This window comes from Mya arenaria, chromosome 1 (assembly GCF_026914265.1).
Source record: "Mya arenaria isolate MELC-2E11 chromosome 1, ASM2691426v1".
Lineage (NCBI taxonomy): Eukaryota > Metazoa > Mollusca > Bivalvia > Myida > Myidae > Mya > Mya arenaria.
In genome coordinates, this window is record NC_069122.1 from 44,860,831 (window position 1) to 44,884,615 (window position 23,785).

At 34.8% G+C, this 23,785-nt stretch overlaps 1 protein-coding gene across 2 annotated transcripts in view; it reads left to right on the forward strand.

Moving 5' to 3' along the window:
• Positions 1-22,848, forward strand: part of LOC128230818 (polypeptide N-acetylgalactosaminyltransferase 5-like) — an 85,441-nt gene extending 62,593 nt beyond the window's left edge. Inside the window, exons 7-14 of one of the 2 annotated variants that reach the window (XM_052943264.1) lie at positions 2,701-2,917; positions 4,722-4,839; positions 9,231-9,416; positions 13,610-13,738; positions 15,709-15,942; positions 18,651-18,791; positions 20,873-20,907; positions 22,028-22,848. In XM_052943264.1, the coding sequence (XP_052799224.1) occupies positions 2,701-2,917; positions 4,722-4,839; positions 9,231-9,416; positions 13,610-13,738; positions 15,709-15,942; positions 18,651-18,791; positions 20,873-20,907; positions 22,028-22,049 (1,082 nt within the window). In that variant the 3' untranslated portion in view covers positions 22,050-22,848. Of the gene's footprint in view, positions 1-2,700; positions 2,918-4,721; positions 4,840-9,230; positions 9,417-13,609; positions 13,739-15,708; positions 15,943-18,650; positions 20,027-20,872; positions 20,908-22,027 lie in introns of those variants that run through there. The other variant, XM_052943272.1, reaches the window with a different exon arrangement.
• The last annotated feature ends 937 nt before the right edge of the window (positions 22,849-23,785 follow it).

Here is a 23,785-nt window from a genome sequence, read left to right on the forward strand (position 1 = left end):
ATACTGGCAATATATTTTTTAGATATATATATAAACCTTAGTATTATGACTTTTAACATGGCATAATAAATGAAAACATTGCAAGTTATGTGCGGTATATAGCTCTATTTTGTTTATTTAGTGCTGTAGACCATCAAATTTGTATAATTTATTATATATAGAAATATAACATTCATGATCACTTAATCGAGGCTCGTTCTTATCATTTTCAGATTACTTGTTTGATAAATTCCATATCGAATAATCACTCGTATGATAATTCCTTTATAAAGCCAAGTTGTAACATTAATTGCAAAAAAGAAAATCGCATAAGCTGAGGCAAAATTAATGACCATCATAAAAAATGCCAAACAATAAGGTATCACTTTCTACAGATAAACATAAGTGATCCCATAAGTAGCAATCTCAGGAGCACTTGACGCTTAATGAATCTATCAAAACTCCCTGATATTGTTACTATTTTGTTAGACCACATAGCTGATAGCACATCGAAATCTGTGTCTAGACTATCAAAATGATACAGCAAGTAATTGGTCTGGTCATCTTCGGCTTATAGAATCAGGTTCGGATCATCTTTAAGCTATTCTGTCTGTCTTGTTTACTTAAGCTTGGGTCATTTTCCGTTTCATTTGGTCTTTTATTATTATGCTGAAGAAGCCCAGTCTAACTTGATAAATCCAAATTCTTTGCATTATATATTATAGAAAAGAGGTGTTTTTTTCTAAAGTAGTGTTTATGTGTCCGCCTCTGATACCTATCATAATTTGGATCCAGGTTAAAGGCTGAAAAGCCTCTTTTTCATATGTTGTATTCAGTGGCTTTTTAAGGAGAACTAACAGTGGTTGAAATTAACCCAAGCCTGCAAGCCCTGCCCTGGCAAAATGTCTTCTGGGCTTGCTCAAATTCTGAATTTTATAAAGCAGGGCTTGTTAAAAAATTTGATGCCACGCAATAGTATAAGAATTTGGGCTTAGGTATTCTTTCGAAAGTCTAATTTCAATGACTAAACTAGCGAGGTACGCGTCAATAAGAAATTCAAATATTGGCACTTTTTCATACACAGACTGTCAAAATGGTTGAATAGTTGTTATGCAGGAATTGGGAAAAGATGAAGATGAAGGAGAATTTGGTAATCACAGGGAGAGGGGTTGGGGGCAGAATTTGCACCCTCTCAGTTTTGGTCTTGGGAACCTACTTGTTACCAAGTACTGCCATAGTTACTTCCCTTGCTTCTCACAATGCTTTTAGTGTTTGACGGAGCCTTAAGAGATAATTGAATATCAAACTGGAATCAACCTTTCGCATTTAACATCCAGACATCGGCCATAAATGCCTAAGTTGTGAGAATCAGCAGGATTCAATTGCATTGATAAACAGTTTAATTATCCATTTGAGTTTCTATCATAAACTTAAAAGCAAGGCTAGTTACGCCACAGAATAATCATTGAGTAAATATAGGAATGATAAATAAGAAGGGTTTCATAAAATTTGCATACTTTACTGTGTCATTCCAAATTGTATTATGATTTATTCTAATTTAATCAGTAAAAGGGTTTGATATATTATCATGGATGCATGCATAATGCATGGGCTGTCATTAAGGAATTCCTCATTTGTCGCAAGATGTGTTTTATGGTTTATTTAAAGACTTTATCATCTGATGGATTGACAAGACTGTGAGTTTTAGGGCTAGGTGCAGGATGAGTGAAACTCCATTTAAAAATGAAAGGTGTTATGTCCATTATGCCCTGAGCACTCAATTGATATTTAAAATCATGATTCTGATTCATCTGAGAGACATCATAAATGCATCATAAATGTCAAAAATGTGTTGAATAAATGTATTTATAATTTAACTGTAAACTGTTTTTCTTTGTTTGCTTATACATTAGCCTAACTATAACTGCCAATAAATTACAACAATATTTCAATATTTGCATGCTACTTATGGAATGGCATGCTTGATGATATTGTTTAATACTGTGAATGCACCAACTACCCAAGTTATTGAAATTATTTATGGGGAATGCAGGTTCTCCAGCGTTTCAACATTTGAACAAACAAAATTTAACCATAACTGTGATTGCTTTTATATAACAGTTTGAAATAAGAAAATTAGAATTAAAAATCAAGATTCTCATCAAAATTGCTGGGTGGAACGAAGATGACAAAACTATTAGGTTATTCAGATCTCTTGGGTCATCACTGTCATTTTGTTTTCCATTTCTGGCCAATATCCATCAATAGAATGCAAACAACTGCTTTTTCTTGCAAGCCATGTTCATTTCAGTTGGATGTCAAAAACATTATTTTACCTTAAAAGTCAATGAAAATCGTTACTGCTCATGAGCTCATCTGGTTATTAGCCGGATATGAAACCATTACAAATTCACAGTCATCTGCTAGTACATTTTGGCATTTCTAGTATATAGAGTCTAGGGAAAAAATGGGCGTGCCTATCACCCAATGTTACATCTTTTGATACACTGTTTGAAGTTTTACCACACAAAGGTGCCAGGCGGCCTTGGCAGATCACTTGATGACGTCACTAATTTTTATATGCCCAACAGGGGTACATTTCAGCAATTGGCAATCAGATGTTAGAATAAATTGGCCAAAGGATTAGCCATGGTTGTGTTACTCACAGCCACTACAAGAATTGAGTCTTATATATTTATTATGGAATGTTTATATTTTTAGGATGGATTGAACCATTGCTCGACAGAATTGCAGAGAATAAAAGCAACGTTGTGTGTCCTGTGATAGATGTCATCGAAGACGACTCATTCAAGTTCCAGTACGGGAATGCCCGCTCTACAAGTATTGGTGGATTTGATTGGAACCTGCAGTTTAACTGGCATGCCATCCCAGAGTACGAACGGAAACGACGCAATAACAAGGATTATTTACCTGTTAGGTAGGAGTGTACAGTGATTGCCCCTTTACTCGGCTTCGAGTATGAATTCCTAATACTTAACCAGACCCCAGGCTATTATTTCAGGATTGACAGTTATAAACATTCAGAGCCCCTGTCATTGTAAAAAGTTCAATTATTTTTATGAAACTTGGTGCAATGCATGAATGGAATAGTCAGTTGATCTGTGAGATTGTTTCACTTCAAATTGCTTGCGTAAAGTCCATATCGCGCGAGACCAAAGGTCCAGTGCCATGTACCTTTTACGCAATCAAAGAGAAGATTTAATCCCACAGATCAACTAACAAATATTGTAATACCTTTATTTCATACCAAGTATTTTAAGAAATAAAAATAGTTATAATTTTCTTTGCAATTTAGGCAATTATTTTTCGATGAAAAAACATCTTTTTTATTTCGCGTAGTATTGTGGAAGTTGATTTGCACATTCGCACTAGGCACTAGGCACTGTGTGATACTGAATCAGAAAACACTGTGTAATAGGGAAATTTTGTCTGAATGTCAATATTTTTATATTTAAATCTTACAAAATTTTCCACAGAAATTTATAAGTATGAAATAATAGTGCTTAGGAAGTCCTTTTACTGCAAATTGTTATCCCTCTGGATTGGCATTCTCTGATGGCTCTCTTGTTCAAGAGCAAATATTATTTTCAAAAGCAAAGGTTAAAAGAGCTGGTGTTTGAAATATAATACGGAAATTACTTGTAAAACAACAATTTTAGGAAAGAATAAACCAGCCAGGTTTTATTGGAATGAAGTTAGCAGTTTCATTATGTTATTGTCCAATGACGGCCATTGGTTTCCGATGGACATTTTTTACATTTATGAATGCTTAAAAGGTCCTGGCAGTAATAATGCACTTCAATATAGATGATGAATTAATAATGGTCTGTTGAATATGTTCTGGGATTTATATGCGGATGAAGTAAAAACAATGCAACATTAATTTCAAATCTTTTGGGAAATAAGCATTCAAACAGACATTGATGATTGCTTTTCATGTCTCTTGGCAAAAAATGACGGGAAACATTATTTCTGAATAGTTTATTTCTAAAATTGAGTTGAAATTACTTTATTGTTTTTGAAACTGAGACTTATCAATGATCAGGGTTTTTGGGGGGCTATTTTTATAACCCATATTCAATATGTTTACAATGCCAAAAAGTATGATTTTTGTTGAATGAAAATAGCCAATTTTATAAAAAATAATAATATAAAATGTTATTATTTAAGTATTGTTGTTTATTGTTGTTGAACGTTTGAAAGCCCACAAGAAGAATTGAGTATATTCAACCTGTATGATTATTTATAAAAAATCCTGACTTTGTTAAAAATGAAGCAAAAATTCTCAACTTCAAGCTCAATTTCTTCAAATTCCAAAATGAGGCTGTGACATATATTACAGCCTTGCTTTTACAGAAGGTTTAAATTAAAGTGTTTTTTTTAGGTGTTATTTATAATCATAAAAAATTGACTGATAAGTTCAACATTGGCATCTATCAATAGTCATCTGTTAAAGTTGTTTATTCAAAATAGATCACGACAATTTTAGACATATGGCATCTATGTTGTGGTCTTGCATATACTCACATTGAAAAGAGGCTGTTCTACACCTTAAAGCAGTTGTTTTACTATATAAAGCCATGCTAATGTAATATATGTTAACAGGAGAGATTACAAGATTTTATGATTGACAGAGCTTAAAGTCGGTCTCGGTTTTATGAATGCAGATTTATCAATATTTCTCTGAAAGTGTTTACAAAATAATGTATTGCCCATTTCAGGAGCCCTACTATGGCAGGTGGCCTGTTCTCAATATCGAGGGAGTATTTTGAGAAGCTAGGTGCTTATGACCCAGGAATGGACATCTGGGGCGGGGAAAACCTTGAACTGTCTTTCAGGGTATGTGACGAGGCAGGGTATTTGTTTGTGAGGTTATAAGCCTGTCTTGGAGGTAAAGCTCAGGGCCAATATTCACTAATGTATTGAGTATTGAGGGTGAGAGTGGTCTAGTGGTATAGGTGTCCGCCTATCAGCCAGAGGTTGTGGGTTCGATCCCCACCAGGAGTACTGAATGCTCAAGGCCTCTCAAAATGGACATAGTACTGGTTTCTACCCAGAAAACGGACCTGATAGTGATTCTATAAGCTATTAGCTTTTGTCACAATCAAGCTAAAAGAAATTAGTATGCATTAATTTATTGAGTCTATGTTTGAGAAACTCAGGAAGTTTCAAATTTTAACTGGCTTTAGTTTTATTGACACAACTTGAATGAATACCAATAAACTTTTTATATGCAATATTTACAGCAGCCTATAATTATAAATGCTCAGATACTTATTTTGCAAACTATCAAGAACTGCCGTTTTATGTCTGGTGTCTCAAAATCAGACCCAAGACATTCATGGAATATGGGCCAGCGGTTGTACAAAATTGGTATTGGGTTATTGTCATAGCCTTTATTCCATTGTCCTCAATGATTCAGTGTCAAATTGTTAATGTGAAAATTGTTGGAAAAGAATTTAAGGACCAGACTTGTATGACCAGTAATATATTTTAGATGAGATTATTACAGTATGTATTTAGTCCTCAATTTAACTGAAATAAGATTGGATATTACCTATAGTCGACCATGTTGGCTCGAACTGGCTTGGCTTGATTTTCTCTTTCCTCGTTGGCTTGGACTGAATGTAAAGGTCTGATTTTTTACGACTTAATGTAAGCATTCCCGCCTGGCTCAAATTTCCAAAGGTTCAAGGTAATTTCACCAGTCCCTGGGAGTTCATGCCAACAGGGTTCAACTGTATTTTGCAGTCTTTTAAAGCCAAAATAGCTAGTTTGTAATGTTTATGGTTTAAACTTACATACTCAGGTGTTCATTCTCTAATGATACATAAAAACATGATACCAAAGTAAATTGGGAGCACTAGGCATTTATAATATTATACTAAATGCTGTAAGTCTCACCACAATATCCCAGAAACACCCAATGTGCATGAAAACAAGACTGGATTAATTTGTCAGCTGCTTCCAGCTAGACTGATGAAAGAAGTAATTGATTTGTCCTCGTTATAACCCTCGCTGGTAAATGAATTAGTCAAAAACGTGTACTGAAATTAGACATGAGTGTCCTTGTGGGACGTTAAAGCAAGTGCATATGTTTACTTTTCTGTTTCGGAAAAAAAATACTGTCAAATCATTTATATTCGTTGGCTTGATGTTTCTTGGTTTTTGGAAAAAGGGACAATTTCATAGCTTCTAAAATTCGTAGTTTTTCTTCTTTTTAAAAAAAAATATAAATATTCCGAAATTACGGTCTTATATTGTCTGCAAATTCACCATGCGCTGATATTGTGGTATGTATCATCTACGTCACACATTTAATGAGACTACAATGAAACAATATGTCAATTAGCGCATATACCCATGTCTATAATTGCTTGATCGGTAAATTAAGGGTCATAAATAAGGGTGCACCCATATCAAGGATGTAAAATAGTGAAGCTATTGAATGTGTTTTGGCAAACTGTGAAAAATATTATAAGGGTGTTTAATTAAATAATCGATTAAATATTTAATCAAAGAAACAAAATCAAGTGGTGACGCTCAAACACACCAGGTTAATAATCAGCATGTTTTACATGTGCCGCATTAAGGCGGTTGAATATTAAATTGTGGCAATGTTATATAAAAAACTGAATGCAAGTACTAATATTTGACTTTAATTTATTATCATTGAAGTTAAAAAATATATAATATAAACCATATTAACAGTAAAATAAACAATTAATCAGGTACTTACAAGTTGTATACTGCGACCATGTACACATATATATACATGTATACCCTTTTATATAGACATTATGATATATACATGTATACCCTTTTATATAGACATTATGATTTCAGAATTAAAGGTCAAATTTTCGTTGGGAACTTGAATTCATGAATAAGCCAACCCACCAAACTCACGAAAATTAATGTCCCACGAATATTTATGATTTCACAGTGGGCCCTTGTGGGACTTGCGTAAGTGCACATGCTTTTTCTCTTTTCCGAAATGATCCAATACAGTCAGCTAGTAAAAAATCTGTCCTGTAATGAGAAAGCCTAGGCAATTGTGGGGAGAGAGTTGAAATATGTCAACAAAAAATATATTGGCCATTGTGTCTATCGAAAGTCGCATAAATCATTTGTGTCCTCATATATTTGTGGGCCAATGGTAATGGAGGATTTACCTTATATACCCTAGCTTCATATCGTAAAGAGCAGATTTGACGGTGAATACAAACAAGCTCTGGGTACAGAGCTGGTATAGCACGAGCAATCTCGGCCTGACTGTCCTCCATTCTCTATAGATTGCCAAAATGAACACTTTAACATATACTTCATAGATTCTACCTAAACTGGCATAACAGTTTTGAAAAAAATATATTGAATTAGTGTTGAGTAAGAAATATTTGCTTCTTTCAAGCTTGGCCCGAATATCACAAAAATACTCAAGTCAGATTTCAGTCTTAACTCATTTTTACACAGATCCTCATAGCATATAATTCAATATTTCATGTTTTACTAATTATGTCTCCCCCTCTCTGGGGGAGACATATTGTTTTTGCCCTGTCCGTCAGTCCGGTAGTCCGGTAGTCCGTCAGTCCGTCAGTCCGTCAGTCCGTCCGTACGTCACACTTCGTTTCCGATCGATAACTGGAAAACCGCATGACCTAGGATCACCAAACTTGGTAGGGAGGTTGGTCATGGTGTAGAAGATCCCTATTGTTTTTGGGGTCACTAGGTCAAAGGTCAAGGTCGCGGCGACCCCCAATGTAAAAAACATTTCCGCTCAATATCTTGACAATGGTTTGACCTAGGTTCACCAAACTTGGTAGGGAGGTTGGTCGTGAGGTGTAGAAGATCCCTATTGTTTTTGGGGTCACTAGGTCAAAGGTCAAGGTCGCGGCGACCCCCAATGTAAAAAACATTTCCGCTCAATATCTTGACAATGGTTTGACCTAGGTTCACCAAACTTGGTAGGGAGGTTGATCATGAGGTTTAGAAAACTCCTATATTTTGGGGGGTCACAAGGTCAAAGGTCAACGTCGCTGTGACCTCTAATGTAAAAAAATATTTCCGTGCAATATCAGGAGAATGCTTTGATCTAGGTTCACCAAACTTTGAAGTGAGGTTGGTCATGATGTCTAGTTAATTTTTTTTTTTATTGTTCTCTCATTGATTATAAATGTTCACCAAAAATTTCGCCAATATTTTATCGAAAAAAAAAAAAAAAACAGTAAAAATTGTACTGAAGTCCAACTTACTATCTTTGAGATATTACTGGAGAACATTTTGTGTACTCAAAATATTTTCCATTAGAATAATAAGCAATGATGTTTATTAACATCATGCACAAGAAAATGTATAGCTTTTAAATCTTACCATGCTGTAATGTGAAAAAAGAAGTTCAGCTTGGCATTGAGATTTTAAAATAACTCGAGAACTTCCATGATAAAGGGGCTCAGTGTTCAAATTTTGCGAAGTGATGTATTAATGTTTAAACTACTATTAGCATGATTGACAATTTTTTAGGACCTCAATTTGCCAGACAATTTATTATCAAAGTTAATCAATCTGCTAAAATTGTAATGATATTATGTGTTTCCCAAAATTGATGTGACCATATTTTTTTTAGTTAATGTTCCCAACAAATAATGCCATGTTTTTGGAAGAAATGTTGTTAGCATATTGTCGATAGCCTTGGCCTTGTATCTTCATCGGTGCCTTTCTCTGCATTGTGTTATAGCTTGAATATTTATCATTACCCGAAAACTGTGAACAGATATGTATGTTATGTGACATTGTCATTGAAAATGAGTCCTGTGGGGATAAAGTGAAGTTTTTCTCTTTTTTCAGGCAATCATGGCATTTTTTACATATTTCTGAAAATGTTCTTAAATGTGATTGTACACATATTTGCGTATGTATATATATCTTGGTTAATTTTTGTTTTCGTTCTTGATTTGCATACTCCAACAGAACAGGACTCATTTTCACAGGTGGCTTCCCATGTAGCGTATCAACATGAACCTGCAGTGCAGGGCGAGCATTTACAAAACATAAGGAAACTGTTTTGTACAGCATCCTAGTTGCAACACAGCGCATACAATGTGCTCGGGGAACTAAACAGCAAACGTTTACTGAACACATGGCTGTTATTCCGACCTTGATGACCACATTTTCATAAATAGTAAGTTAAAATTTAATGAACAAAAAATGTAAGTTTAATGCCTCTTTTACAGGTTTGGATGTGTGGTGGAACATTAGAGATCGTTCCTTGTTCTCACGTCGGCCATATTTTCCGCAAGCGATCCCCGTATAAATGGCGAGGAGGCGTCAATGTGGTGAAGAAAAACTCCATACGACTTGCCGAAGTGTGGATGGATGAATTTAAACAGTATTACTACGAACGCTTTAATAATGATTTGGTAAGACCTTGTGTTTATTGCTTTAAATGTTGAAAGATTAATTTAGTAAGAAAATGGCCACAAGGGATATGAAATATAACACCCAAAATTGCTTATTTTTGATTGGATAACAAAAAAAGAAGAAGAAAAAAGCCAAACCACACTGAAAGGTGTTGCATTAGTAAACATGGTGTGTAATATTTCTTATAATTTCTTATTATAATTGGTGCATTGTTGCACGTGACTCATCTTGAGGATCCATTTTTTTCCAGAACTGGTCATATGACCTTTTCAGCACTGGTCACATGACCGGAACCACTTGTCTGGTTTCCAAGAATAAATATTACACATAATTTTTGAGGTTTCCTGGCATCTGTGAAGATCTCTTAAAATAAATAACAGTTTTATGATGTTCTGTCTGCAAAAGCCAGTAACTTGTCATTCTTTATATCTTCATGGCCACTGTTTTAAAGTTCCCTTGTGATTTCTTATTCAAAGAAAATATAGGTTATCAGTAATAAAGAAATGACTGTAATATTATGATTTTTTGATAACTGTCTCACTATGAACTGAAAGCAGCCCTGATCCACAAACAATAAAACTGATAAAAAATATGTACTCCATTAAATTGACAATAATCTTTTTGCCACCAAATGCACAAATAATTTACTAGCTATTTTATTCATTCATACTGACTCAGACAACCGTTTTATAGTAGCAGGTTAAAAGGATATTGAGCCTGAAACAACATTTCTAAAATTCATCACAAATATGATATGTAGATTGTCCCGTTAGCTTAGTGATTAGCTGACTCGATTCTCACCAAGGTGTTCCGGGTTCAAATGCTGGCCTGGGCGTATGTGAGTTTTTGTTAGTGGTCACCAAAGCTAGACATGTGGTTTTTCTCCAAGTACTCGGTAATGTCGTGCAAACAAAAGTGACTTGGCCTATGTTGATATATATCTTTCATCGCAATCGTTGTAAAATTGGTAAAGTTTAAACTATAGTAAGATTGTGCTAAACTTATTATCATTAAGTTATTATGCATGGTGACTCATGATTGCCCCATGGCTTTACTTGATCTTCTTAAGCTTTCTTTGGTCAAAATAAGAATTATGGAATGGTCAGAGCCAGTATTCAATATTGATCTTATCCTTTTTTAGACATGCCTCAGTTATTCCATTCAGTCAATTGGTCATATTATTTTACTGTCCAATCAAAAGCTCTGATTCTACTCTTAACTTAAAGATTGATTTAAGTTGTTTATTGAATATGGCCCCAGGGCCAGTATTCAATATTGATCTTATCCTTATTCTTAGACATGCCTCAGTGATTCCAATTAGCCTATTGGTCAGCTAAATATAATAGCCAATCAAAGCACTTAGTTTCTAATCTAAAATTAAAGTTCAATCAATGTTGCTTATTGAATACGGCCCCAGGCCTGCTTTTCACTATTGGTCTAAATTGGATCTAAGAACGATGTAGCTGATTGGATTACTTGTTATTTATAACCAATAGAGTAAATAAAGTCAATTATTTATGACCCTAAGCTTAACTTAAGTTGCATATTGAATATAATAGACTCAGGCCTGTTTTCAATACTGGTCTAATTGGATCTAAGAACAATGTAGTTAATCAGATTACTTGTTATTAATAACTGACCAATAGAGTGAATGAAGTCAATGATGTATGACCCTAAGGGTTATTAATAACTGACCAATAGAGTGAATGAAGTCAATGATGTATAACCCTAAGGTTACCTTAAGTTGTATATTGAATACCACCCCAGAGGTTGTTGCAACAAAAACTGAGCCTATGAGCATTTGAAAAGGGTGATATGGTGCGTTTCAATCGAGTCATATGTATGAAGCTTGGACCATGAAACATCTAGTTCTTGAATCAAATATACACCTCATCATTCATGGTGAAACATTTCTGGCTAAATGTGTTAATCATGCAAAAAAAACCCAGCAACTGCGGTGCATCAATTTGACACATTGTGGTCATTAATTTGCAGTTGATTTGAACATGTCTAGTATCGGCGGAAGGCGTAATGGCTTTTGAAGGCTTGATAAGATGTCTATTTTTATATGAACATCAAAAGTGAATTAAACATGAAAGGATATGTCAATCACAAACTGATTTTGCGGAAATACGTCAAATATTGATGTATAATATTTATATATTTTTTATGTAAATTCTTTCTATTTTGATAAAACAATGTTTGGAAGGTTTGTTTGAACAGGCTGAATAATTCATTTATGCAATTTATGTGGTTTATCAATTGTTTGACTTGATGAAGCAATTATTTCCGTCTGCAATTATTTCCGTATGAATTGATGAACTATTTAATAAATGCATATTTCAGTATGCATATTCAATGCATTTATTCTAAAGGAAGAATGAGGCTGAAATGGAAATTTAAATTGCTTATAGATAAGGAAAAATAAAAGAGATTTTTGTGTAAATCTGTTTTCTAGGTTCAATTTAATTGAAAAGATGTGATTTTTTTATATCACCACAAAACAAAGTTTTGAGGAGTGAGCTTGTCCTTTGATCTGTTGATTTTGTCTGGACAAATTACTCATTAAAAAGTTAACCGATTAAAATATTTTTTTGTACATATGCTTTAACAAAAATGCAGAACTAATAATAAAACCATAAAAACTACTAAAAACATTATTAAGTCACTGTCAAAGATAACTGAGATATTTGGAAAGCTTTTCATTTTCCCAGTAATGAAAATGACTGTTAACATAACATAACAGTCGGTTTGGCAATGCTGACCTGGGAACATCTGGATTTGATGTAATTGTAAGATGACATGAAGTAAGGTTTGAATGATAAAGAATGGGCGAAGTGAATGTAGCGAACGAGCCTTTCTTAATCATTAAAATCTATTTCAGGTCATCTAACTTACTTAGAATACAACCTCATTGGCTGGCACATTGTAAATGCAAAATCTGACGCAGGCAGTGTGTATCAGATGATTGACTTATAATTAAATGCCTATCTGCAATTTTTTTGGCTGAGAATGTAGATTGTATTCTAAGGTTTTCTTGGTCCACCTTCCACATGCCTGAACTTAGATTTTAAAGGTATTAAATACCAGTGAGATCATTGTAATGATTCTCTAAGCCAGGAAATGGTCTTTTAACGGGCTGTTGAAAACTCCCAATGATAGTTTAAAAAACACATAACATGATTAATTACTATCAAATTAGATCTTTTACAATACTGAATTGTTTTTCTTTTGATAATGAGGGTCTTCCAATATGCTACAGAAAAGCAAATGAAATGAACTTTGAATGTCTTTATTTATTGACCAAATGAAGCGAAATGTGACATGGAAACTCTTTGATACCTTTTATAGCTCCTCTTTTTGAAGAATTAGGAGGCCATACTTGGCGTCTGCTCAAATAATGAGGTTACATAATTCCATATTATCCTAAATACAAATAATGGCCCCTGATTGACTTAGGAACTTAAGTAAAAGTTGTAGGGCACATTGTGTGAGGTGATAAGTTTAAGGGCAAGTTGGCCCCTAAGTCAAGCTAGTTCAAGGTCTTTTTTACTAAAAATAGAATGGTTTGTACTGAATATCTTAAGTTAGGATCAACATATTGTGACCAAACTTGGTATACAGGAGGAGTTTATGCAGGCCTTTCATGGGATGACCTGTGGGGCTCTAAGGGTCAAGGTCAAGGTCATTGTTACTAAAAAAAGATAACTGTTTGGTACTGAATAAGGTTTTCATACTGTGACCAATACCGGTAGTTGTTTTTTAAGAAGAGTTTATGGAGAGCTTCCATGGTATTGCATTTGGGGCCCCTAGGGTCAAAGTCAAGGTCACGATTACTAAAATAAGAAGAAAAAAACAGTTGAAACTGAATCCCACAACGATGGCAAAAGTTCTTCTGACAATTATTGTAAACCACTTTTATCTTCATTAAAAAAGTTAATATGAATTGTTCTGCACACTATAGAGTGTCCTCTTTACACCTTAAATTACAGGTTACGTTTGACTTTAATTACAAATTACCAAATATTTTTTCCAACCTCGGATATTGTACAAATTTTCATCAAAGTGCCAGACTGTTTTTCTAGATCAATTCACAAACATGTATTCTATCAAAATTTTAGTTGTAGAACATAATCCAACAGCAATAGCCAATCTAGGATTTTATAAATTGTATTAATTCCTTTTTTCACAGGGTGACTATGGCGACGTCTCAGAGAGAAAGGCTTTAAGAGAACGGCTCCAGTGCAAGAGTTTCAGTTGGTTTGTCCACAACGTCTACCCCGACTTATTCGTGCCTGGAGAGTCCATTGCTTCTGGAGAGGTAAGGCAGTAGTCTCGACAAAAATTAGACTAGTCTGTATTCTATATTTAGCTTGATGTGTAACAGTTTTAGCTGGTTTGTACACAACGTCTACCCCGACTTATTCGTGCCTGGAGAGTCCATTGCTTCTGGAGAGGTAAGGCAGTAGTCTCAACAAAATTGGACTAGTCCATGTTCTATATTGAGCTTGATGTGTAACAGTTGGTAGATACCATGCAGATTGTCCAGAACTTTGTTAAAGTGAGCAATGTTGTTAACATCATTGTTGTTAACTTTCAAATCTTTACTGCCCTGAATGTCTAATTGATCAATGTTTGACCTGCAGTATTTCTTTTTGTTCATTGGGTCAAGGTCACAGTGACCTTTAATTTTAAAAGGTCCAAGTGATAACTCCACAATGCTTGTACCAACTCCACAATGCCTGTACCCATGGCCCTCAAACTTGACTTGGTTGGGCCTGACCAGTAGATGAACCCTTTTTATTTTAGGGTCATCAGGTCAAAGGTCAAGGTCACAGTGACCTTGAACAAAACTTGACAATTTTTTCAAACAGTAGATGACCACTATTGTTTTGAGGGGTCATCGGGTCACAGGATAAGGTCACAGTGACCTTTACCACGAATAGGTTAATAAAGCTTCTTCTTGTGATAACTCAACAGTACCTGGACCTATGGTCATCAAACATTACATGGAAGCTTGGCCTGGCCAGTAGATGACACCTGTAGATTTTAGGGGTCATCAGGTCAAAGGTCAAGGTCACAGTGACCTTGAATGTGAAAGGATTTTCCGTGTGTTAACTCCAAAATGCCTGCACCCATGGCCCTCAAACTTGACATTTAGGTTGGGGATAACCAAAAGATTACCCCTATGGGTTTTGAGGTCATAAACTCAAAGGTCAAGGTTGCAACTCATATTGGTCATTAAAATTATGTCATATTTACTTATTTCCTGCTGCTAAGAGGATACATGTTTATCTGCAAATATCAGTCATCATCTGAACATGATAAAAAACTGTACCTTCTGTCCTCACACTTTGAATGGTCATAATCTTTAAACTGCCGCAAAGGCAACCAATATCAATGACAAATCAGCTGTCATTTCAGTCCATGCATATTTCATTCAATTGTCCAAATATTCTTTACAACATGGCACTCAGGGGGGCATAATGTTTGACAAACATCTCTTTTTTGAAACAGATTCAGCAGGTTTTATCATCTTTGCTCCTGTCATAGCATTATTAAAAAAATTTGAACTTGCTTTTCTGAGCCTCAAGTCTCAGACTCAGACTTAAGACATTAGTCAATATGGACCCAGTAGGGGTTAGGCGGTATTGACATGGTTTTGACCAGTCCCAATTAATATTGTTCGAATCTGGTTTTGGAGGAAGTTCGCTAAATTCACGTCAAGTGAGTCGTGTGTATTTACTGCAGGGCTATAGACTCATAATTTTCACAAACCAATGTAATTGTGTTAATTCTTCAGGTGAAATGTTTACAAGTTGCATGTTTTGTATAAACCCACCAAAACCAAGTGAACCAATGACTATTGCTCAAAGAAAAGAAAAACAAGTCATATATATGTGTATATTGGATCTTACTGAAGTTGCCATCTAATACAAACATTTATTTATGACTTTAGGAAAAGTTATCAAGTGAGCTTATGATAGGCTTATAAATTTTCTAAAGGAGTTTCATAAAAATTTGTACTAAAAACCACAAAATGAAAGATTTTTTTATCCCATTCATTGGCGACATTACTTTTTTCAGTAAAATGCTTGACGATACATTAGTAGGGCTAAATAATTTCAATGTCAAGTAAAATGACACTAGCGTGATATAAAAAGATGTGTAATGGATGTATTAAACTTGAAACATTAACAACATCCTGTGATAAAATGTACAGAGAATTCAAGAATATAATAAATTATAGTGATAGGATAATAATTATTACATTTTCTCTTAACATTGCAGATAAGGAGCCGAGCCAAACCAATGTGCGTGGACAGTGCTGTTGATTCACAAAACTACCACAAACCCGTGAACATGTGGCCCTGCCATAACCAAGGGGGGAACCAGTACTGGATGTTGAGTAAAAATGGAGAAATTCGCCGAGATGATGGATGCCTTGACTTCTCCGGAGGGGAGAGCGTGATTATCTACCCGTGTCACGGACAGAAGGGCAACCAGGAATGGAACTATAGAGAGGTGAATATAAGTTTGATTGTTTCTTTTGGTACACATGTTTTCTATGACAATATGCACCTATAAAGCAAGTCCTATACTGCTAGCTAAAGAAACCTCTGAGTTAGGCACTTGGTCATCTGAAAAAAAAATACAAAAATAACAATGGCTTTCATTGCTCTTGTTTAAAATGTAATATCAACAGACAATTTTAGCTTTTTCCTTGTCATTGCTATCATTTAAGAAAAATTGATGATTGCATTAATTAAACTCTTGTTCTTGAAAATGACAATTGGCATATATTCAGTCATTCGAGCTTCAGTTTCAACTGCGCCCTGTCAGATTAAGTTATAAAAAAAAAAATGCATAAGTACATTGAAGTCATCGTGCTGTGTTCAATTCAGGTTTTGAAATATAACTCCAGTAGAACTACTGGGCAACTTCAGTGGCAATTATAACATGGATTGAAGGATCTTTTTCTGGCCCCTGAGGGCTAGCATCACAATTGTAATTCACACTAGCTAAAATCATATAACAACAAGTGAATTAATACTGTAATGGTATTTTATTACTGGATCAAAGTTTGTGTGGGAAAATTCTGTAACTCGGCCTGTAATATAATGTAACTTCCATTTGTCTGAATTCCTAATCAAACAATGTTCTAATCAACCATTATTCATTATTTTTTTTCTAAATTGATATTTGCAGTTCATGTGTTGATTTGATTTTCTGATAAAGTGCAAACAATTATGTTGAATATACCGGTAACACGTTTGTGTTAGAAATATTTTACAATTATTTCTATGCTTCAAGTTTGTAAGTAAAAGTTACAGCACCCGCAAACAGAGTAATTGCACTTTGCAAAATGGCGAGTGAATTATTTTAATCACAAGGGTATTTGGTGAAGTAACAGTTTTGTACCATCTTGTCAAGGAGCGTGTTCAATAACTAGCATGCATATAAGTGATCGCATCAATTATACATATGATGTATTGTTATTTATCTACAAGATATCTAAATTATTGAACAGTTATAAGCTCCGCTTGACTTGTTTCTGCTCAAACATGAAGAGTTAATGCATAGACGAAAATGAAGAAAAGAAAAAAACTTTCCATGGTAGTACAACATGGTACATGTGGTAACAAACGTGCACAGTGGTCTTTTCCTGGGCATTTTCTTAGTTGCAAACCTGGCTTAAGTATCTTAATTCATTTAGCCAAAAGGATTTTACAGAAGTCTTTATTGATTGTCTTAGAAATAATTTACTTAAGTAAGTCTCAAAACTCTTTAAAAAGATAATATAACACAAATTATACTGAAAAAAAAATTGATTGCTTAGCTGTTATCTGTTCTTATGGTCGATTGCACGAGAAATTTGGGCTGTGGCATTATCTCTGATTCTTGAACCCCACACACTGATTCTCTTTTTGGTTTCCACAACACGATTTTCCTCTTAATGAACTTAAGTTATGAAACAAATACTGGTTGATTTTTCGATTAATCATTTTTGGTTGGGTGAGTGGCCATCTGTTTACAGTGTATCTCGTTACATCATTTAGATCAACCTTAACACTTTGAGTGCACTGCCAGCGGGTTACATAACACTAATTAATTTCATTAACATCCAAATTTGACAAATCATATATCATGACGTGCAGGCATCTTTAAATGAGATTTGCTCACTCTGACAGCGTGTCTATATATGTAATATAAATTCCGCACTAGATCTGTCACATAGACACATATGTTCTATTTCCGGAGGTGTACTTCTCAGCTTGATTGAGTGGCAAGTATTTTGATTTGTTATGTCTGATGAAGATGTGAAACCATCCTGACATTTCTAAATTACTTCTCAGCGATGGCTTCTCCTATCTAATTGGTTTTAAAATATTTCCAGTCTAAATAACAGAATCTGCTGGCTGGTTGCTTTGTAGGGATTCCGTGAAATATTAAGCACCTTAGTAGCTGAAGCAATTTATTTCATGGGTAATGTATTTGTCCAGTTAATTTTAAAACGCCTCAGCTCATTAATCAGCAGGTTTTTTTGTGGTTCCAAGTTGCATGAGACTTGGTTTGGATCGGGAGAAAGGATAGTAATGGAGTTGTGTGTCAATGGTTGGGAATTAAATTAAATAAAATCCACTCGGATTCATTTACTAATTTCGCCAGGCAATAGCTATGCATACAGCAAATTCTTACCTGATTTTTGCAATACCAAATTATTTACAGAGAAGACTTTTTTGGTTACATCTCAATTCCGTTAAATCTACATCATTTTTTAAGTATTGCATTTTATCTGATTTGTAAACATTCTATGTTTTTCGGCTAATTCAATTCCCAAGATCGTAATTATTTGCAATTGTTTTGGTTAAAACAACTTTTCAAGTATTAAATTTCAAACTTGAACACTAACTTGGAATATGAAACCATGTGCTTTTCTTTACTAACAAAATAATCGGGTCTTAATGACCAATTGTCTGATTGGCAACTCAGGTGCTATAATAGTTATGCCTCTTGTTCTCAATAAATAGACAACGTTGGTGTTTGCTCCACAGCCCTCGTTTGTCTACCATGTCACCAACAAGGCGCCAGGTTTGATCAAGCTTTTTGAGGCGACTGTCCCAGATCTCATTTTTTACATCCAAGAAATATCCTTTGACCCCCAGGTATTAGTATTTGTACAATGTATCAAGTAATCTAAATGTAAAATTTCTATTCTCATTTTCTTACAGGACAATACAGTTATACATGTCAACACCAACAAATGTATGACGGTGTCACTAGATGGCCAAAAACTGCAGATGGAGAAATGTACGGGAATCGACCGACAGCTTTGGACATGGAAGCGCAAGTCGGCTGATAGCCAAAATATTGTATGATAAAAACTAACCCAAGTTATTATGCTTATTAAATACATAATAGTTTGCTGAAATTGTGTGGGTTATTTTCTTTCACTTTTCATACCACCGTTTTTTAATGTTGAAGTACTTTTAGTTTATTTTTGATGAATTTCTTTATCAGACAGAATGTATTCTTTATGGATTGAGAATAATTATCTTCATTTTTTTAAAAAAAATCAAAATTGTGTACCAATTCTAGAAATGTACCGATAACCGGTAAAAATTTGTTTTCTTACCATTTTAATCAATTTGATGATTGTAAAATAAATATTTAAAATGTGTTCAGATTTTATGGAAAATTACATTTTATGATCCATAAATGTCAAGACTGTTACCCATCTATCATTGTAAATATACATTTTTACATACCCATGACTATACATTGTAGCAAAAATCTGTGATTTTGCTCCTATATTTGTTTCACGTGTGATTGATATTCGAACCCGGGCCCACATGTGTGTGGTGGTGTTTTTTAAATTCAATTTTGAAAGTGTGATGTTGAAAAAAATGGTGTTTTTGTGATACTTCATATTTATTGCGTAATTTTATGATGCAGACTTACAATTTTTGATGTAAATGAATTTGTCATCGGTATTTTAGGGTGTCTATTTAAGTTGTTTTATTTTGAAATTCTTTCTTGAAATTTATGAAAAATAATATTTGTACAGATAGAAACATGCTTTTAATGAAGTATAAAATATTTCCACTGCGACCATAAGTGATTATTATGCCCCCTTTTGAAAAAAGTGGGGTATATTGTTTTGCACATGTCGGTCGGTCGGTCGGTCGGTCGGTCGGTCGGTCGGTCGGTCGGTCTGTCTGTCGGTCGGTCGGAATACCAAATGGTTTCCGATCAATAACTTGAGAACGCTTTGACCGAGGGACCTCATACTTGGTATGTGTATTGGTCATCACCAGCAGATGAACCCTATTGATTTTAAGGTCAGTGGGTCAAAGGTCAAGGTCAGTGTGACCTTTACATGAAAAACGGTTTCCGATCAATAACTTGAGAACGCTTTGACCCAGGGACCTCATACTTGGTAGGTGTATTGGTCATGACCAGCAGATGAACCCTATTGATTTTGAGGTCAGTGGGTCAAAGGTCAAGGTCAGTGTGACCTTAACATGAAAAACGGTTTCCGATCAATAACTTGAGAACGCTTTGACCCAGGGACCTCATACTAGGTAGGCTTATTGGTCATCACCAGCAGATGAACCCTATTGATTTTGAGGTCAGTGGGTCAAAGGTCAAGGTCAGTGTGACCTTTACATGAAAAACGGTTTCCGATCAATAACTTGAGAACGCTTTGACCCAGGAACCTCATACTTGGTATGTGTATTGGTCATCACCAGCAGATGAACCCTATTGATTTTGAGGTCAGTGGGTCAAAGGTCAAGGTCAGTGTGACCTTTGACCCAGGAACCTCATACTTGGTAGGTGTATTGGTCATGACCAGCAGATGAACCCTATTGATTTTGAGGTCAGTGGGTCAAAGGTCAAGGTCAGTGTGACCTTAACATGAAAAACGGTTTCCGATCAATAACTTGAGAACGCTTTGACCCAGGGACCTCATACTAGGTAGGCTTATTGGTCATGACCAGCAGATGAACCCTATTGATTTTGAGGTCAGTGGGTCAAAGGTCAAGGTCAGTGTGACTGTAAGCTGAAAAAAGGTTTTCTGATTGTCCATATTTTATTTTCTTATATAGTAGACAGTAGAAATTTATATGTCACTAAATGCATGAGTTGAAGTATCAGTTTTCAGTGAACATCTAGTTTAATTATGCCCCCCTTCGAAGCAGAGGGGTTATATTTTAAAAAGTAAACTTTTTATTCTTTGCATCTGTTGCTAGTGGAAACTCAAAGTATTGTTTGTCGATAGATGTTAACATGAAAAATGGATGAGCTTTTGTACCTGCTTGGGGGGACTTTTGTTAACTTTAAATAATGCATTTAACATCTACCTATGTTAAGTAAGGCTTATTAGTGGGTTAAATTTCTTAGGCTTATTGTGGGTTGAATACCTTATAATGCATTGTTTCTGTATTTTCAGTACTATGTTCCCTATGTAAGGCCTAAAGGGAGAAGGTAAAAGTAGCACTGGTTTTTAGGTTTTAGGTTTCAAGGGGGGGGGGGGGGGGGGTAGAAAAACACTTCTGTTATCGCGATAGTCTTGGTGTCATCATGCTAAAACTTTAAGCCATGGCCATAACTTAAAAACATTCAAGAATTTCCCATGAAACTTGGTACATAAAAATACATTGCCAGGGACAATTCACACAAATCTAGCAAGGCCCATAACTCAGAATTTAATCATTATTGAGTTATACCCCTTTTGACTAAAAACAACAACAACAACAGACGAGCATTGATATCTGCTTGTGGTGCTCTTGTTTTGATTTTAATCTTACTTAATCTTTTGTCTTTCATTTGCAGGCACTGTTTTTCTAACTTTCAGCTGGCTTAGATGACACACGATTTTTAAGCTTAAGGTTTACTTGCTTATGATTTCTTTGGTCAGTGGTCAAAATAGAAATTTTCAATATTCAATGGTCGAAATTATTTTGTAGTATTAGAATATACAATTTATAATAAAACAAAACAGAAACCCTACAAATATTGTTAATTCATTTATAAAATGCTCCAAGTTACAAGTAAGAGTTACAATCTTAGAATTTTAGAAAAAGAATATTGAAATTAAGAAAAGAAGTATTTTTAAAGTTAAATGGTTTTAATTTGTGTTTCTTTAAAGCGTGTGCTTTTTTCACTTGGCTTTAATTATGTTTACTCCGATTTGATATTTTTATTTCATATTTTTTAACCTGTGATGACATAATGTACAGTTGGCATATTATACATTCCATGGTAAAATCATTAGTGTATTCGTATTATGATAATTGTGGTGTATACCAACATTGATAACATGTTGTGCTTTAAGTATGTAAAAATGAAATACAGTCAAAACCCATTGGCTCGATAACGCTTGGTTCGATTTTCTCGTTGGCTCCACCTGGAAGTTAAGGACCGATTTACCTTTACTATTTGTAAGCATTCCCCCTTGGCTCGATATTCGCGAGGCTGAAAGTATTTTGGCTGGTCCCTGGGATATCGAGCCAACAGATTTTGACTGTATATTGAGTAATTTTTATCCTAGTGTAGTTTTACAGACATGTGTACTTAGAGCTTAAATGTTTCATATACATTCCAGGCGAGGTGATAGACCAAGGTAGATGTGCCAGGGGGGTCTAGGGGCATTCTTATAAGGAGATATTTTTCTTCAATGCCAAGTGAAGCATTTTCTGGGATATCTTAAGGCTGAAAACAATTGTTTTCTGAAAATAATATGCTGCCCGGGGTCGAAAGTGTTACCAAGGAGCCACGAAAGTGCATAGCATCATATTCTGAACCAGTGAAAAGTGTTAAACTTTGTGTAAACATGTGTTAATTATATAGTAGTTTTGGTTCATAAAAAAGCCTGTGGCGTATATTTAAACATTGGTGTTTTAATTAGGCTATTTTACTTAAATCATATGTACATAGCATAATGATGGATGTTCGGATTTTGCACCTCGGTATTTAAAACCACTGATGGTCAGATATATTGTTTTGACCATATTATTTATATAATAACTTATGTGATAAGGTCTCCCAAGACCGTTGACACCCATTGCCCAGTAAACCTAACAAGCCCAATAACTTTAATGTTAAATGTAATAAAACAAAGTATATAAATTTATGAGCAGGTACATGTACCTACTATTACCTGGAAGATCTTGGATGCTTGAACACTTTTGCAAAAACTGTGTCTTTTTATACGCCCACCTTACGATGGCCGTATTATGGGAACACCCATGGCGGGCGGGCGGGCGGGCGGCTCCACAATGTTGTCCGCTCTCTAACTTGAACATTTCTCATCCAATTTCCACCAAACTTCATGAAAGTGTTTGTTGGTGAAATATCTAGGTCAAGTTCGATAACCAGCCAAATCGCTCTAGGCACTCCAGAGTTATGGCCCCCTGAATTTGTCAAAATTAGGCGGGCGGGCGGGCGGGCGGCTCCACAATGTTGTCCGCTCTCTAACTTGAACATTTCTCATCCAATTTCCACCAAACTTCATGAAAGTGTTTGTTGGTGAAATATCTAGTTATAACTGATTCTGACACCTATGGTATTGACTTACAAAAGGTTAAAAAGAAGTGTTACAAAGGGGGCAGTTTAATAAAAAATCGTAGAAGGGATTTTGTACTTCCTTAGGAAAGATCTTGAATGGTATATTACTTCTTTTTAAAAACTCTTCTAGGATCATAATTGCTCCTAAGATAATTGATAAAATGCCCCCCACACCCCCCTACAGCTCCTTCCCCCCTCCTCCCTCCCCCTAGTCACAAGGTTTTATAGAAAATGAGAATGGTCTCTTTAAGGTGTTGATTTCTTATCTGGTTATTTTAGAAACCATTAAGGCTTTAAGATATAGATACCCGGTACTTGTTTTAAATCTATCATTAAACGATTAACACAGAATTTTAAACATTTAGCAATATTGTATCTAATACAAGAAGTAGGAGTAATTATATTTCCTTCTTTTCAATGTAATCTAGCCTGTTTTGAGAAGAAGTTATGGAAATTGTTGTGTCCATAAGCATAATGGTTTGTTTAAAGATAACATTATTGTTAGGCTTATGGAAAGCATAAAACAACATGATTTTGTTAACAAAGCCAAATATTACCTCCTTTTTAGATTCTACAGCTAGTCTTATTTATCACACATGAACAGCTAGCCTAATTCAAATAGTATTTTATTTATTTAAACATCATATTTGACTTGGAAACAGCTAGCTTAATTCAAAGAGTATCTTATACTTAAACATCATATTTTACTTGGAAACAGCTGGCTTAATTCAAAGAGTATCTTATACTTAAACATCATATTTTACTTGGAAACAGCTAGCTTAATTCAAAGAGTATC